The sequence below is a fragment of the Pinus tabuliformis genome, chromosome 2_2 (genome assembly GCF_031772625.1).
Source record: "Pinus tabuliformis cultivar Carrire ecotype Pingquan chromosome 2_2, CPIR1, whole genome shotgun sequence".
NCBI classification, from domain to species: domain Eukaryota; kingdom Viridiplantae; phylum Streptophyta; class Pinopsida; order Pinales; family Pinaceae; genus Pinus; species Pinus tabuliformis.
Window position 1 is genome coordinate 1081480581 of NC_142300.1, and position 12352 is coordinate 1081492932.

Here is a 12352-nt window from a genome sequence, read left to right on the forward strand (position 1 = left end):
CCTGGGCATGGACACCTTGAGGAATGACTGTGCCACATGTCCAAACTCGCCCAGCGCAGGTAGCCTTCTTTGCAGTTGACATTCAACGCAGGTAGACAGTGGAGCACTTGACATTCAGCGCAGATGCTCAGTGGAGCAGTTGACATGATCCAGAATTGCCTTGTTTTTGAGTGTTTTCAGGTGGAGAACTTTTATTCAGTGCTGTGGTTTGCTGACCTTGTTCCTCTTGGGGTAGGAACAACATGTTTAGGGACTTTGGATCCCTTAGATTATGGACATTTCATGCTTCATGCTGTAAGGCACAAAAATGTCTATAACATCATCATTACTGAATCATTTACAGAAAGGTGCTTCTCCTCAAAATAAAGAAGCCTACTTACTGAAAATTGCTAAATCAAACTCAGTTTTTCTAAATCAAAAGAACTTTGATTGTTGTTGTATGAGATACAACAACAATCAAAAGAACTTTTATTCTCGAAGTTTAATCTCAACTTTCCAATTGGTCATAAAACTACACATGCATAATTACACTGTCAATTGGGTAACATGAGGCCTACAAACTTCAGTAGATAATATTTGCACAATATTTTCCAAGACACCTTTTGTTCATAAAGTTGACTGTGAAGTTACCCCAATACATTACAATGGGCTAATTTTCAAAAGTAATGATAGAAAGTAGATTTTAAAATTGTTGTTACATTATATTTTAGCAAGTTCCTTGAGATCAAAGTCTCAATTATCATACACCTAATGCTCAAATGAAAGGTATAAACTAGTTTCATAGAAAATCTCTCTTTGATTAGTAAAAAAGTAAGAAGTTTCATTTTTACAAGAAGGTAACATAATTAAATGTTAAACTCCCATGGATTTAAAAGAAAATTTATGAGATTATTATTTTTTTGTTTAGATGAGTAGAATATTTTGTTAAATCCTTGTTTATTGTTTAGAATCTCGACACTCATTCATATGGTCCTCCCAAGATTTTAATCTTATATCGTCAAGCTTATGCAAATGTTATATTTACATTGCTTGTTGGGTACCCTTCTATGTTTGTAACAAAAAGTCTCCACATATAGAGAGATGAGTGTTCTATCATGGTAACCCATGTTATGCAAGTGTTTACAAATATACAATGGTGTTCATTAATGTTTATCACATCATTATTCAATTTTATGTTGTACCTCATTATATATTTCTTGGGAATGGGTGAATTTTAAATGATTTTAGGAAGATTTTAAGTATTCAATAATGGTGTTTGATCAGCATCCAAGAGCATAATTGAATCTTGGGTTGATTATGGAATGCAAATAGAATCTAAAAATGTTACCACACTTCTATTTACAATAGTGTTTATATTTGCACCTCTCTCACTGAGTCAAAAATATGGTTTCAAATGGGCATTCCTATAGTGATTACGAAGTGCAAACAAAATATGTAAGGCTTTCAACACCTCTATTTACAAGTTTGTTTGTACTTTTATTATTCTCTAGTTGAATCGGCTAGACAATGATCCAAGTACAAACTATATTGTGACTGAAAGTGCTTATATTCCATAATCACCTTAGAAGTGCACTATTGAAAGCAAAATTTTGACTCAACTAGAGAATGATCCATTGAATACAAACACAGTGCTTGTTGAGGTTTTTCAAATTGGGTAGCTAGCTAACTAGACATTATTATGGAGGAAAACTCCACAGTTAAGAGTGCTTGAGGCAAAGGAACCTTGGGATGGGTGACCTTGGTAAGTCCTTGGTTAGCAAGTGCAAGTCCCAGATGTGTGATTGACTCTGAAAAAATCATTTCACGAAGTTCAATCCCACTTCTTCATGCATGTGTGGATCACCCCATGTAATCAGTGCAAAGTCGACTATGCAAACTCACGCGAAATCGATCATTCATTAATGGTACTCATGGAAAATGCTCATAGAAAAATGTTATCTCATAGTATTGGACTATGGAAGCACCCCTCATTGTTAAGGTATAAACACATTTGGAAATAAAGATGTAGTGGGCCTTTTAGACTCCGTTAGCCATTCATATTCATTCCAAAAGTGCCCCATTGAAATTAGAATTTTGATCCAATGAATATGAACAAAAGGGTATTTTTGGCAAGCTCGTCATTTGATACGATATTGTATTTGGCATCTAAAGTCTATTGAAACAAGAAAAATAGCATAACACTTCTACTAACATTTAGTATCTTCTATGTATCATCTATGCACATAATAAAATGACTGAAAAAAACAAAACAAGTGATTGAAACAAACTTGACATTCAATTTTTGCAAGAAATAAGAACAAAGGACAAATTCAAAAAAGTGTTCTCCCACAAGTACCCAAGGTAATTATATTTCTTTCATTATTCATTCAATACACTATCCCCGTCTAATAGTTTTGTGTTTTTTCCTTCTAAAATGACCCACCTCCAAAGGTCCAAAAGAGTGTTGCCAACGATTGTGGGTAGGGAAATCCTGATCATATATGATTGTGGTAGCTCAACAACATTAACAAGTCACCATCATTGATAGGCCACTACAACCATGTATGGTCATAGATCCTCAACTCAAGGCCACTAGCAACACTCTTCTACATTTTTGACAATGTTTTCCAAAGAACAAAAATGAAGAGTTGTGCAAAGGGGATTGATATTGAAATGTTCCCCTTAACATCAATATATTAATGTTCAAGTGTCTTTCACCCTAAACATTGAAATAGAAAAATGTATACATTATTTTAGTTACCTTAGCATCAATTAATTGACATCTCTTAATGTCATCATGATTCTCTCAACATCAATTTGATGTCTAGATCACACATGGTGTCAAATTCCTATTAGTTTAACATATTTTCATGACATCATTATATTTGAAGTGAAGAAAATCCCACACATATCTACATATTGGCAAGTAGACATGAACTATACCAACATTTTTTACTAAGGTCATCAATATAGTGACATTTACAATACAACCACCAACCTAAAGCAAATGAAACTGAGATGATTTTATTGAAACCCTTGATTTCAACATGTAAACATCAAAACAATGTCATATAAATTTGCCATTTTTAACCCCAAATGTAGTAGTTTCATGAGGGAGCATTATTAGCCATGTGTCAAAGTGCTAAGATAAAAATTAAAAACCCTATTAATGAGTTCATGTTAAAGCTTGTGAACATGTTATGGAAAAACTAAATACTATGTAATTAGGGTTAATTATGTAACTGGGGCACGATCAAAAGATCATGCCCCTTCTCGAAAAGGCACCCAAGGGCTTATTTAAGCCAGATTCCTCTTTGTAAAAAATCATCATTCAACTTTTATACAATAATATATATATATATATATAACAAATGAGTAAATGTTGTTGTATCATGGAAGTTGCAAACCTATGAAGGGTGATGCAAGTATGTGTTGCCAGTCGATGGGTCATGTATATCAATGTTGGTGGATTTCATAGGTTGTCAAGTTGTGTATTGTGATGTTGGTAGATTTTGCAAGAGGTTGGATCATGTCTTCTATGGTGCCCATGTGAGGCATCAGTGTGTTGCCCCTACAAATCATGAATCCAAAAATTATGTATTCCAAAAATTGTTGGGTTTAAGGTATGACAATGTTGATGTATTCATGAGTCTTTGGATCGTGTAGTGGCAAAGTAAGCATATTCTACAAGTCTCTTGGACATGTATGACAATCTTGGTGTGCTCTACAATCATTGGGTTGTGTTTCATAGTGTCATTGGAGTTTGGAAATTGATAGATTGTGTATCCTAAGATACACCTACAACTCATTTGTTCAAAATCATATGTGATGTATCAAGAAAATCTTTGGCCCAAGTTATGCCATGTTTGTAAATTAGTGGGGTTAAAATCATTTATAACTTGTGTATAACAATGACAGCACAAATTACGAGCCCCTGCTAAGCCATATAAGGCATATCTCATCATTGGCTCAAAGTTCATATATATGCCCACTATCAACACAGCGCCTGGCATACTTGCAAGTTGTTGACTCTAAACATTCCTCTTGCAAGTCACATTAACATCCTCAATAGGCCTCTGGTCACATGCCTCATTTTTTACTTTCCCTGTATCTTTCCTTATTCAATATACAGGCAAATAGAAATGTTTCCAACAATTTATCTCAAGAAGTATAGGAGATAAGGGGTTTCTTATTGGTTACTAGGACCTCTCCAATTTACCTAGAGGGCAAGGGACTTTCCTTGATGAATACACAAGTGTGAGGCACTATGCCACCTGCAAAATGGGTAGTTGTAGCTATCACTTTTAATGTGCCTAGGAAGACAAATGGCACAACATTTATAATGTTGCACATATAAATGGTATACCTAGCCATTATAGGCTCTTAACATAACCAATGCAGCGAAAGCCTTTTAATATCTCTAGTTCATATGTTCTCAAATGGTTATGACAAGCTTGGTAGTTGGTATCTTCATAGTGGCAAAGGAATACACGAATTATAAACTAGACCGAAACTTCTCCACACAACTAATTTGGACTTTCACAATAGTAAAAGTACAATTAGGGCCTACTCTTTTACAAGAAAATGACTTGGGGAGAAATGACTTCATGCTTGAGGGAAATTGTAGGAGAATTACATAAGCAGGTGGCTCTCTTTCACAATAGTAAAAGTACAACTAAGGCCTCTTATGACCTCTCCATACTTAGAGGATGAGGGGCTTTCCTTGATGAATACACAAGTGCGAGGCACTATGCCAACTGCAAAATACATTGTTGGAGCCATCACTTGTAATGTGCCTAGGAAGACAAATGGCACAGCATTTATAATGTTCGACATATAAATGGTATACCTAGCCATTATAGGCTCTTAATATAACCAATGCAGCCAACGCCTTTTAAGATCTCTAGTTCATATGTTCTCAAATGGTTATGACAAGCTTCGTAGTTAGTATCTTCATAGTGGCAAAGGACTACATAGATTATAAACTAGACCGACATTTCTCCAAACAACCAATTTGAATTTTCACAATAATAAAAGTACAATTAGGGCCTACTCTTTTGCAAGAAAATGACTTGGGGAGAAATGACTTCATGCTTGAGGGAAATTGTAGGAGAATTACGTAAGTAGGTGGCTCTCTTTGTGAGCTCTTGTTCTAAAAGGTTTACCGTGGTTGATCAACCCATTTTTACTACATTACATCGAAGGATTCATGAAGAATGTTTTTTAAAGCCAAGTTTGGATTTTCATGGACCTCTCCTCGTTTATGTAGATCAATGACCTCTTGTCTGACTATCCTTTTGCTCCATGTCAAGTTCTTGATGCACAGGTATCTTGATCCATAATGGAATGGATGCAGGATTTTCAAAAACAAAAATGATGCCATTGTATGGACAAAACATACTAGCAAAACCCATTCCAGTCATTATAGACAACCCAAAAATATAATACCAAATTTTTAGGCAAGAGACAGCTCAAGCAGATAAAATGTAGGTTTGTTTTAAGAATGACACTGAAAATAACAAAGAATCAGCCCAGTAACAGAAACCGTATAGACTGTTGAGCATGTATTATAAACCTATATGCCATTAATCTACTCAGACCAAAGAAAGGCCACCCTCTCCACTCTGAAAAACTAAGTCATTAATCTACATGAAACAACTAAGTAAGTCTTTAATCTACTTGAAACAATTAACTAAGTCATTAATCTACTAGAAACAAAAATAAGCAGTACAGTATACAGTAATGCCACCATAAATTACAACCTAGAGATTACAACAATCATTGATATTTGGATTCCATAAGTAGACTATGTGCTTGAAGATATTTGCCACGCAAATTTTAAACAAAACCTTTACTGGACGAGCATGAAAGATTCATACAAGATCCAAATTTCCATCTAATGTATGAATCATACAATTTTCTGTATATTAAAAGTGGCTTGATGCACGCTACTAAATCAACAGCAAGAAAGCTGTCTCACCAAAATAACACTATTTTCAAATATAAAGCTATATTAAAATAAGAGAAACTACCAACACTAATTTCTTTGCCTAGTGGCAAGGTCATCCACATATATTCACTTCATGAAATGTTTTCATACACACAAATTTGCATACATTTAGCCTGTAGCAAAAACTGATAATCAATCGGCAAGATTTGGACACTGCTTCCACTGCAACAGAACAGCATGTACTTTTAAATTTGGATCCTCTCCAAGTGTGCTGTTACCAACCCACTGAGGGATTTACTTTACAGGGCTGCAATTTTTTCTTGCCTTTCCATTATCTTCAATGTTACAGAGCTTGGAGCAGCTAAAGGGCCCAAGCAAAAAATTATAGCCTTATCTAATCCAAAATTTCCTCAAAAGTAGAAAATAACTTTTAGTCACAATTTATCTTAACTTTACAAATTGGTGAAGAAAACATAGAACTGGAAAATGACTTACTTTTGAGACTAATGATTACAGATTCAAGACAGGAACCCCAAACAGACTCAAAAAAATAAAGCTGGGTGGCTTCACATCACTGACTGGAGCTGAGGTTTTAGGAATTTAAAAAGCTTTGAGCTACAGCAACTCTAACAAATGTACTAATCAAATACTAATCATCAAATGAATCAATGATCATTTACCTTATCTTTAAATTGTCGTGTATGTCACACATTTTCAACACCTTCCTTAGGATTCAGCTTGGATGATCATCTTTCATGCATCCAATTGTTCACTCCAAACTCTCATTGGCTTCTAGCAATTCTTTTGTGCATTTCCCGTCATCCAAATTTTCATTTTTCTCAATATTTATATTTATCATCTTGAATAACTTTTCTTTTGACTCACCTGTGAGGAAGTCTACTACTTCCAGCATCATCGGTCTCTTCTCTGGGGCATTTTGAGCACACATAATTGCCACATGAACTACCCGCTTTAATTCCTCTTCATTGTATTTTCCATGGAACTTTGGATCAGCTAGTTGATCATATTTTCCTTCTAAAACTAACGGAAGTGCCCAGTCAACAATCGTGTACTTTGTGTTTGAGTCCATCTTATCTACTGGTTTCTTACCACTTACAAGTTCAAGCAATAGTATTCCAAAGCTGTAAACATCACAACCTTCAGAAGCTTTTCCCCACATAGCATATTCAGGTGCAAGATAACCTAGTGTTCCTTTCACTCGTGGGGTAACATGTGTTGCCCCTTCAGGAATGAGTTTTGCAAATCCAAAATCAGCAACTTGAGCCTTAAAGTCTGTATCTAACAGTACATTGCTTGCCTTAATATCCCCATGAATTATATGAGGCGTTGCATGATGGTGAAGATAACTGAAAGAACCCAATAAAAAATCAAATATTAGGAATAAACCCATCCTATGCAGCAAACTGAAACGAAGGCCCAGCTTTACATGGCCACGCAGATCTAAAATGCTCGGGCTTTATTGTTTTCCGTTGCATATACTACCTAGCCAGCTTATGTTATGACTTAACTCGTAACATCTTGCAATAAAAAACATGAATACCAAGACATAAAAGCTAAAAGGTACACAAACCAAAAAGGCACTTACGCAATACCCTCTGCAGAACCAATTGCAATGTTCATTCGCCTAGACCAGTCAAGAATGCACTCTGTAGCATGTTGACCATGGAGATGTGAAAGTATGCTCAGATTAGGCATGTAGTCATAGACTATAAGACGTTCCTGACCTTCAGAACAGTATCCACGCAAGCTCAGTAAATTTTTATGTCTAACTCGACCAAGAATCTCTACTTCCACTGCAAACTCCATTTCAGCTTTGGTACTCCACACCTTTAATCTCTTGACAGAAATCTGCAAAGATCATTCTTTTCAATAGTGGACTCAACTTTGAAACAAGAAATAGACTATCTTAGGAGTACGAAGAAAAACTCAACGTCAATTTATCAACGAGTGCATCAAATGAACCATCAACAACATTACAAAAGATTTCATATAGATAACCACAAGGAAACAACCTCTCAACGTTGCAAAACCTACCCTTAGGAAAACAGTCATGCAACTTGAAACACTAACATAAGAGAAGGTGTTATATACCTATACACATCTTGATTTGCTATTAGACTCTATATGCACGAGCTAATTTATATATATGTTCATGATCTTATAATAATGTTCTATTTTTTAACCTCTATTGTAATTTTTTTTTAATTTACATGCATTTTTGGGCCAAGTGAGTTGTTCCATTGCATCTAGGACACTGCTTTTAATTGCAAACACTTTTTCATTTTACTTGAAAAGGTTTCCATTTGCGCTTTTCAGATCCAGAGGTATAAAGTTTCATTATGGTTTTTAATTCTTTTATACTGTAATATTTCAATTTTTCTGTTTATATTCTCGGTTTGCTTCCCTCTCTTGTCTGCATATGCTCTGTTAACTAATACTTTAGGATTGCAAATGTGAATAATTAATTGTAGATACCATTTTTCCTACGGTCCAGACATAACTATCTGGTACCGACATTGTGGATATATAAACACATGATTCTTCATCAATAAGGATACACAAATTCCATTGTGGAGTTTATATGGGCCTGTACAGTTGTATCAGAGCCTGACTGAGTAGTTTTTAAACTCCATGTGTTCGTTTGAGGGCTGGCATAAAAGAGATGCTGTAGCGTGAAAACCTTGTGGAAGGCTGGACAGATTGCATTGCCGAGAGAGAGTACTTGCCGGGAGTACTCGCTTGAAGGAGCCATAATCCATGCCGGAAGTCTTTGGTGAAGAAGGCTCGAGTCCTCTTCGATCTCTGCACATCGCATTGTCTCACAGTAGAGTCCGAAAATCCACTGCCTGTTGTCTGCCTCAACGACTTGCAGACCAGGGAAACTGCGTTCCTATCACTGTGCGATGACTGTGGAAATTAGATGCCCATTGCCAGTGTTTGCTGAAGCGAAAGTATGTGAAGGGGAGTACTTGCATAGAAGAAATCTCATCGGGCATTCCGACTAAACTCCTATGTTCCCTGTTTTGAAATCTCCCAGTATTCTATTAAATACATAGTCTGTTTTGATCAAAGCCAAGCTGTGCTCTATGCCCGTTGTAGAAATTTTGAATGATAAACACTTATTCACAGAGATTATCCCGATTATACACTATTGTGGAATACATGCACAATACATAATCTCCTCTACGTTGATCATCAATTTAGCAGCATCAAAAACCCTCAAACATCAATCGCATGCACACATTAACACAGTATGTAACCCGGGGAAAGCATACAGCTGAAAACCCCACACTATCTGTATATTATAATGATAGAGAACATGTAACAATACATAGTACAATACTCCTCACAAGTACTCAGTACTATCTCCACCTGTTACACACAAAACTAGCTCAGATCTGATCAATCACAGCTCAAATCTCCTCCACTGCTTTGCCTGCCTCCACTGCGCAATCTGCAAGAGAAATCATTCACTCTGTAAAAACGAATTCCCTTGGTATACTACGCAAGCCTCATGGGCAATCTCCATCCATGCATGTGAAAATCTCATGCACAACTATAGTCACAGCTATAGTCACAACTGATAGCAATCTCAACCTCTAACACCTGTCTCCACTGAACTGTACATGCACTGAGTTAACTGATGTATTCTTCAGTTGCTTTATGAGTTAATAATTAGTGAATTAATTAATAATTTAATTCACACAACTCATCACTAGTGTATTCTTTAGTTAGACTAAAATACAACTAGTTCAACCAAGTCAAACTGAACACAACTCCATCAACTCCACAATCAACTCCACCAAACTCAACCACATGAGTTCTAACTAAAGTCCTGCATGCAATAGCTCAACTGACCCACAAGGAAAGCGTATTTCCTTCTAACAGCTGCATGTGCCACATCTGTAGCTCAAACTGAAGTGCTCCAAGAGGATAAGATAATGTTTATAGTCCAAATATTATTATGAGACAATAATATTCGACTGTTCTATTTTTAGCCTGGCAGTCTAAAAATAGAAATCTGCCCATATGTCTAAAAATAGAAGTCCATCTATTTTTACCAACATGACCAATCATCCACATATAGCATCCTGCAACTCATAGACCATGATCCATATGTCTAAAAATAGACTTTGCGCCAAAAATAGCCTGCGGGCCCACTTCGTGAAGGCGACTTCTTTCCACTAAGCTCCATCATTTTGTTGCATTCTCAACACTCCCTCTCAACAAGATATGGATTATCAGCAACCCCTATCCTGCCTCGGTGGTATTCGAATTTGCTCTTGGTGAGCACCTTCATCAAGATATCAGCATCCTGATCCTCCGTTGGAATGTATGAAAGTAACATGACTCTCTGCTGCACACAAGCTCTAATATGATGGTACCTGATGTCAATGTGCTTAAATCTATCATGAAATACTGGATTAGCCGAGAGTTTAATGCAACTCTGGTTATCACAGTAAATCACAGTAGGCTCCAAGTAAGAACCGAACAACCCGACTAGAATCTTCCTCATCTATATAGCCTCGCATGCAGCGAAACTTGCTGCCATATACTCGACCTCTGCTGAACTGAGTGCCACGGATCTCTGCTTCCTGCTGTACCAAGAAATTGTTGTCGACCTGATACTGAAGACCCCTCCTGATGTGCTCTTTCTGTCCGTTGGGCTCCCTACCCAATCTGCATCCGTGAAGCCACATAGCTTCACCTCATCCTCCTGTTTGTACCACAATCCATATCCCGATGTGCCTCTGAGATAACGCAATACATGCTTGCCTGCCTTCCAGAAGAGCTTGGTTGGCTTAACCATAGCTTGTGAAAGTTGGTTAACAGCATAGCATATATCGGGTCGTGTATTGACCAGATACATAAGCGACCCCACCAACTGTCGATAAACAGTGGCATCCACTTCTTCTGCTGAAGTGGCATCCTCCTTCCTCCATCCTCCAGGAAGAGGAGTATCAACAGGCTTGCAGCCATGCATGTTGAACTTCTCCAGTATCTCCCGAGCATACTTACCCTGAGAAACAAATAGTCCATCACTACGCTGCCAAATTTCCAATCCTAGGAAATAATGAAGGAGGCCCAAGTCCTTCATCTCAAACTCCTTAGCAAGATCATCCTTGCATGAAAGTATCAACAGCTCATCACCTGTTAGAATCAAATCATCTACATAAAGTATAATGATAAACAACTTACCCTCCACCACAATCTGGTATAGGTTAGGATCCGCCTCACTCTTGGAGAATCCAAGTCCGGTGAAATAACTGTCTATCCGTGTGTACCAAGCACGTGGTGCTTGTTTCAACCCATACAACGCTCTCTTGAACCTGCACACATGCAACTCGCTGCTGAAGATCTCAAAACCTTCGAGTTGTTCTATGTACACCTCCTCCTCAATGACTCCGTTGAGGAACGCAGTCTTCACATCCATCTAATGAATGTGCCACCCCATCTGCGCTGAGAGAGAAAGAATCGTCCGTATGGAAGAATACCTTGCGACAGGTGCAAGGGTCTCCTCATAATCGATCCCCTCTATCTGTGAAAAGCCTCGAGCAACAAATCTTGCTTTGTACTTCTCCACACTCCCGTCAGCTGCCTGCTTAACTTTGTAGATCCATCTCGAACCCACCATTGATTTCCCTTCCGGTCTTGGGATAATCTCCCATGCATTGTTTCTGACAATCGAATCATACTCTTCCACCATGGCATCTACCCATGCGGGATCCTCCACAACTTCCTCGAAACAGGATGGCTCAGTCACAACACATTTGCTCATAAGAGCCATGTATCCAGTGTACCGATCAGGTGACTGTCTATGCCTGCGTTGAGCTGTAGGTGGTCCTACAACCTTCTCTACATCTTGAGCCAGTCGCTCAACTTTTGTCAAGCGCTTTCGCCCTCTGATGGTTGGCGCTGCATGAGTGGTCTCTTCCACTCCATGAACTTCGTCCTGTGGCTGATCCACGTCCTGAAACTCATCCTTAGGAACTAATAGCTCCTCATCTGCATGCAAGTGTGGCTCCCTCTCAAGCGAACACTTCATGGCTTTCTCCTCCTGAAATTTTATATCCCGTCGCACAACAGTCTTGCCACTATCTGGCAAATACACACGATAGTTGTGGGGCGTATCAGTGTACCCCACAAATATCCCAACCTCTGCGGTCGGCTCCAGCTTCTTCCTGGCATCCTTTGTCACATGCATGTAAACGTTAGCACCAAAAATCCTCAAATGACAAATATCAGGCCTCTTACCAGAATAAGCCTCCTCGGATGTACTCATGCCAAGTATCCTGTGAGGACAACGGTTCTGCACATATATTGCAGTATTGCATGCTTCCGCCCACAAGTGAAGGGGTAGGCCCTGATCATGCAACATCACCCGTGCAGCACCCACGATCG

General features: G+C 38.0%; 1 protein-coding gene across 1 annotated transcript in view; it reads right to left on the reverse strand.

Annotated features, from left to right (window-relative positions):
- Window positions 1–5955: 5955 nt before the first annotated feature.
- The window catches only part of LOC149197139 (Protein kinase superfamily protein), a 36710-nt gene continuing 30313 nt past the window's right edge, over window positions 5956–12352 (reverse strand). Inside the window, exons 3-4 of the mRNA XM_089405750.1 lie at window positions 7536–7798; window positions 5956–7296 (exon numbers count right to left, since the gene is read on the reverse strand). Coding sequence (XP_089261876.1) covers window positions 6699–7296; window positions 7536–7798 — 861 coding nt within the window. The 3' untranslated portion in view covers window positions 5956–6698. The remainder of the gene's footprint in view (window positions 7297–7535; window positions 7799–12352) is intronic.